General features: G+C 32.6%; 1 protein-coding gene across 1 annotated transcript; it reads right to left on the bottom strand.

Moving 5' to 3' along the window:
* Positions 1-5,539: 5,539 nt before the first annotated feature.
* On the bottom strand, positions 5,540-6,091 carry LOC108910945 (extensin-like). Its single transcript, XM_018715728.1, has 4 exons — positions 6,034-6,091; positions 5,880-5,975; positions 5,718-5,815; positions 5,540-5,659 (listed from the first exon to the last, which is right to left on the bottom strand). Exons 1-4 carry the CDS (start codon positions 6,089-6,091, stop codon positions 5,540-5,542), a joined length of 372 nt encoding a protein of 123 aa, XP_018571244.1.
* Between the last annotated feature and the right edge of the window lie 261 nt (positions 6,092-6,352).

The following is a 6,352-nucleotide window of genomic DNA, read 5'->3' as shown; positions in this document are numbered from 1 at the left end:
TTCATGAGAAAATAAGCTTCACAGAAGAGAAATCGCACTTTTAGTAAGATAGAACATTATAAAAATATTGAAATACAAGGATTCTTTTAATTTTTCGCAATGAAAGATAACGGATAACATGGGCATCCCTGTAAACCTCGGAATGTACCTTTCCTGTTCTATCAAGAATATTGTAAAAATACTCAATAAATATGATTAATTATTATGTTAATACTTTCTTGAAATCTGCGGGGTGTGTTTGTAGTACCGTAGTGGATTTTCTGTATATTTAACAGGAGTGTACTGTTCAGGAAATGTAGTGATAAACATAAGAAGTAGATATTCTTGTTTTTCTTATTCTGAATATATTGTCAACTTGTAAACTTTTTTGTATCCTGAAGACAACTTGTATAACTTGTTCAGCGAAGAGATATTGCTTCTAACTTGCTTAGATTTTCTAACACCCTCGTCAAAAGATCTAAATTCACTGAAAATTACGCATAAAAACGCCCTTATTTTGTTTAAATGGGGTGTCCAAAAGCAAGCGCTGCTCCTTGAATAAAAATAAACCAGTTTAGATCAAGTGCTTCAAAAATTGTTTTATTTAATCTTTTTGAATAAAATTTTATAATTTTTATAAAGATATTTTAATGGAATTTATTAAAGAGAGATTTTCGAGGAAGCCGAAGATGTTCATAGGCTTACCTATATCTTATCTAATACGTTGAAATCGCTAACATACTTAAAACACTTTTTTTTTCGGATTGTGGTAGAGATTTAAAGAAAATAAATTTACGAATTTTATGAACAATTTCTTTATTTACCGTAAAACAGGTATATTTATTGCATGTCGTTAAAATGTACTACTCCAGAGAAAAATTAATTGTAGTACTAGTGCCCTTAAAATTGATAAAATTGCGGATTTAGGACAACTAACAAAAAATCTTTTTTTTGCAAAATTTACGTTTGTACTATATCTTTCTCAAGATTAAAACAAAATAAGATTAAGCTTAATATATATGTTCTATGGACAATTCCTTCTCCTTAACTAAAATCTTGGCTGTATAATTGGAGAAAAAGAAGAATATTTTTTATACCTGCTCAAGCTTTCGAGAATATTTTATTCTCTTCTTCAGGAGCTCTACAATAAAGATTTGTTGTTTAATTTAAGTAAAAAAAATGAAACAAATGTTAACATATAAAATGTGTAGTTAGAAGATCACATAAAGTTTTTCATTTGTCTTCTATAAATATCCAGGATGCATCAAGTGAATAAAAATATTCTCATTTGAACCTGTAGAAACTGTGAAAGTAAAGAAGTCGTAGTAATATTAATACCAAAGTGAAGTACGAAAATATTATATTTAACAGTTTCCGTTCTAGAAGAAAAGTGAAGAACTGATTAAAAAGTGTATGACCACAATTTCATTGTAAATTTTAAAGTTGTGACAACAAAATAACTGCATAATTTTCCTCAATGTTCCATACATTGTTCAATATGCTATACGAAATAGTAGACAAAATATACAGGCTAAACTTTTCGGAGGGGCTACAAAGGAATATGAATTTTTCGCTGTACGGTTTTGAAATTTTGTTCGGTGTTCGGTGGTATATGGTGTACACCAAAAATAAATAAATTTTGACAACTCGATCGAAAGCTACAGTTAAAACAAAATTTAGTGGCAATTCGAAGATTAGCATATATATGAGTATATTCCTAGATTTTAACCAGGACTATTTTAACTGGTTATTTCGTACTTTCTAGTTTGTCCCATTCTGCCATTACAGTTTGTCATCATTAAACACCTGTATATCAACTCTGGCTCGATATCTGCATAATATATAGATTGTTATAACTAATTGGCCATACTTCTTGGCCATCTTGGAACGAAATTACTTTGTACAATATAGTCCAACCAAATTATACTTAGAGTAAAAAAAATGTTACCTGGACTTTTATAAGTGGAAATGGTAAAGGGGCTTATAGTAAAAGTAAAAAAAAATAAATGCGTGAGCAGAGGTGGCGGAGGGTTGATTTGGGGGTTGAAAAGTTGTGAAAAATTGTATCATTGGGATTTCTGGCGAAAGTTGACATCGAACAAAAAAGTATCTTTTACAAAAGTTGTAGATCATACAAAAATCTACAACTTTTGTAGAAGTCACTTTTTAAGATAACCTCAAAATTTCCGAGAAAAATACAAAAAATAGTTTTTTTCTTATTTTTCGTTTTTATTTCTCATTTCCGCAAAAATAATTTAATTTTGACGAAATTTGGTAAAAGTATACTCTTCTGTGTCTTAAACAACCACAATTATTTTTATTAAAAAAATCAAGAAGTTTCCGAGATATTCATTTTTTCCGGTCTGATACAGTTTTTTTTCAAAGAAAACTACTTAGAATAATCATCGTACAGAGTTCTGTTGGTGATCATTTTTTTTCATTTTGGCATATGCTTTTTGGTAAAATAAAAAAATCTGTGATCACAGTTCAAGAACATGCTCAAAAATGCAAAAAAAATTAAGTGACTTGCAACAATGAATTTTTCAGTAACACTCTCTCATATTAAATTTCATCGAAATATCTAGAAAAATTAAGTAATTTTTTTTAATCCTGGAATTTTTTAAGGAAGAAATGTTGTACTAAGGTAACTAACATGATAAAAAATCGATTTCGTTCGAGGAAGTTACCTTTCAAGTATGGCTCAATAACTATGTATACAATTTAATCAAATAAGGACAGGGGACAAATTATAAATAGGTATTTTAGTAATTGAAAACTATATGCACATAGTTAGATAGAATAACACATTTTTAAAGTTAATTTGTTATTTGTTAATAAATGTTTCTCTAAATGTAATTTAAATTTTATGTAGTCTCAGTACCTTCAGAAATATTATTAAAATATCTCGGTTTCAAGAATAACCAACTACGTTGCAGTAGTATTGGTATTTATCTTAGGTGCCTGTAAAAGTAATCTCGTAGTTTGCCTGGTGTAAGGTGTAATATATATTATTTGCTTTTGCTAGCTTTGATTCATATAAGTCAAAGATAAACATATATTTTATTATGTAAATGGCATAATATTATATAAATTGATCTCAATTCTCTATAAATATGGAATGCTGCTTTCATATTACTATGAAAATATTAGGTGCTTTCCCTAATCATCTAATATGAGAAGTAAATTGTAGGAAACTACGTAGAAATTTTGTGCTAATTTGCTTCTGTCTCAGGTGGCGTCAGTTCCATTTCATTACATACCTGATCCTCCTCTTTTGCCACTATTCTGTCCTCGTCCTCTAGATATAAAGCAATAACTTAAGAGTAAGTGTGACAGCTATATTGGAATTCAGAGTTGGTATTTGACAATTTCATTTCAAACTATTGTTACGACGATTCCCTTGGTCGCACAAAGGGCATAATTTAAAGACGACTTTCTAACAAAACAAAAACATTTATTATATAACGATGAAATACAACTACAGAATAAACATGGTTTTATTTAAAGTAGTATTTGGAGGATTGGTACATACAAAAAGACCTTACACAACTTCTAGTTTCACAGATATCCTGATAATAGTTATTTATGTACCAAGTACCAAGTCAGTAAAGTGATTCATTATTGAACAAGCCTGAGATTATGAGCCGATCGAGCGAAGGAATAGCCACAAATATAAATTTACAACACAGTCAAACGCCCTGCTGAGATCACAAAAAATCCCAACAGGGCATTCGCAGCCTCGACACATTCAAAAAGTTTATCATAAAAAGCATGTAGAGCAGTATGTGCAGATCTATTAGCACGAAAGCCATGTTCTCCGTTTGATCTTCACCTAAAATCGTCTTTGCGATTTTCGATTTGTTGAGCACAGATTCCTCAACATAGGATTCTACAATCGTGTCGCTTTTCCACCTTCCGTGACGTTTTAAGTTTTACTTAACTGGGGCCTGAGTTGGCAAAGAGAGTGGCAGACGTGCGACGAAAATAATGTCCCTTATAAAGTGATGGTTCTGGTAAATGCATATAGTTGGCCCTTTTGCTGGTGCGAATTCCAACTGGCCTGTACATGTACCATTTCTATAAGTTAGAAAAAATTGGTCGTGGGACGTCTGTTTAGAGCGCAGAGCTAAATATTTGTTAAATAATTCTACAGATTTTACTTTTCATTTAAACTCTGAAGTGATCACAAATATTTGAGGCCTGTTGGTCTTCGTTTTAGCTACATGAACAACCAGAATTGTTTCTTTGTGCTCTATGTCATTTACTTTTAAATTCAAAAGTTCTTCATTACGTAAAGCCACAACAATGCCTAACACAACACAAATCTAAAATAATTGCTATATTTATATCAAATTATTTTTGAAAAGTTGGCATAATAAATTACCTTCATCATCAAGTAGATTTTATTCGGTGCATTTAGCAAAAATTTAAGTATTTCTTCTTGTGAAAAGTTTTTTTGGACTTTTTTGGAATATGATTTCTTCCTTTTTGTTTTAAAAACGCCATAAGTTTTTTATATTTACTAATGTCAATGTCATGTTTTGCAGAAAGGATTGCTTTCACTATGGAATAATACGACCACGTTGAAGAAGGAGAATACTCTTTCGATAACTCAGAAAAATAGATCAGTAAAACATTTTCACCATATTTTTTAATTCCGTGTTTCCATTCTATTCCATGAATATGTAATACTGGCGAATGTATTTTTCGCCTGATTTTTGTGGTAGAATTTCGAAACACGTTTCTAATGGCTTTTCCCGAATCTCAGGCGACATGCACTGAATGTCTTCTTCCATCATTTTCTATCAATAATAATTAGTGATAAAACTGTGACAGCGATAAACGATTTCTGATTAATTAGTCCAGGAAATATAGAGTTGGACGCGACTTTTTGTTTCGGCAAGCTGAATTTAGCATCACTATAGATGCTAAATATTATGTACAATAACATATTAGTTTCCACAGTCATAAAAATGGGGGGAAGATTGTTTACAGGCTGGTTAATTGTATAATTTTTACATAAACTCACGTTTTTAGCTTATAACTTTTTTCCATTCATTTCCACGAGAAAACAGTAAGGTACTTTTTTTTCGACTTCAAAAGACCTACAAAACTAGCCCTCGAGTGTCAAAAAATATTAATTAGATCAAAAGTTATAAACAGAAGAAGTTTATGACTTTTGAATTAAACATTTATAAACTGCGTTATTATTACCAGATCATTTTGGCATCGTATCCTCTCATTCCTTATCATTGGCTAACGGAAGGCTTTGGTTCGAGGAGAGAAAGAAGAAGGTTAGTCCACCTTCCCAACCCCGGGGTTAGAATTGGGGGTGTGGGGTTCAATTGTCAATTTGTCAAAGGGTGTCAGTAGTGATCGGTTAGGACACACTTTGGGATAGAAATAATGATTAAAGGGTTTCACATCCCACATACAGCGAAAAATCTTATGGCAGGTTTTGGTACTTTTTGTGGGTTAAATGGTATTAAACAATAAGATGGGTGTAGGATGGAATTCAAGATTGAACGGTTTCATAAGCTGTAAGCAGAGAAAAGCCATGTCAGGCTTCGATAAGAACTGGGGTTGGTTCGACCCCAACAGTGGGATTTGGGTAGGGGGTAGGTGGTTCAATTGTTGGAAGTCGGCGTCGGAGGGTATAGAGTAGTGATCGTTTAGGTGGCTGTGAGATGGAATTCACGATTAAACAGTTACATAACCAGTAAGCAGGGAAAAGTCACATGACAGGCTTTGGTAGTTGGTGGGGAGGGAGAGGGGTTAAGTGTTTTGGATATAGTAGTCTTAAGCCTAGTTACAGTTTGAGTGGCTGTAGGTTTGACTGCAGTAGTAAAATATTTCGGTAGTTTTATTGACCGATAATCTGTCAAGTGCACCCCCCTGACCTTTGGGGGTGGTTTTGGGGGTTGGTGGGGGTTGTAGGGCTCGATGCCCATTGATAGTCTTAATCCTAGTTATGGTATGGGTGTCTGTAGGTTCGACTACAGTAGTATAATATTACGGTAAGCCAATTGACCTGTAATCTGTCAAGTTCATTACCTTGATCTTTGGGAGTGGTTTTGGGGGGTTGGAAGGGGCTGTAGGGCTTGGTGCTCATTGAGACTTTTGATCAGCATGATGAGGACTATCAAAATACGAAGTTTCATAAAAATTGACCGGTATTCAATTTCCATATGTTTTGTGCGGGGTTCTTTGCAACCTGGATTTTTGTTTATTTTTTAGCCTTAGTTGCATAATGAAATGTACAACGCACAAGCGTGATATACCTATATATTGTTACATATGCGGAAAGCTTATGAAAAGAGCTTTAAGTTAAAAAAAATCGTCAAGATTCGTTGAAAAAACAACGGAGTTACAG

Source organism: Anoplophora glabripennis, unplaced genomic scaffold, assembly GCF_000390285.2.
Source record: "Anoplophora glabripennis isolate ALB-LARVAE unplaced genomic scaffold, Agla_2.0 scaffold447, whole genome shotgun sequence".
Classification (NCBI taxonomy): domain Eukaryota; kingdom Metazoa; phylum Arthropoda; class Insecta; order Coleoptera; family Cerambycidae; genus Anoplophora; species Anoplophora glabripennis.
Note: the sequence above shows the minus strand (reverse complement) of the source record. Positions and strands in the feature narration are given on the sequence as shown.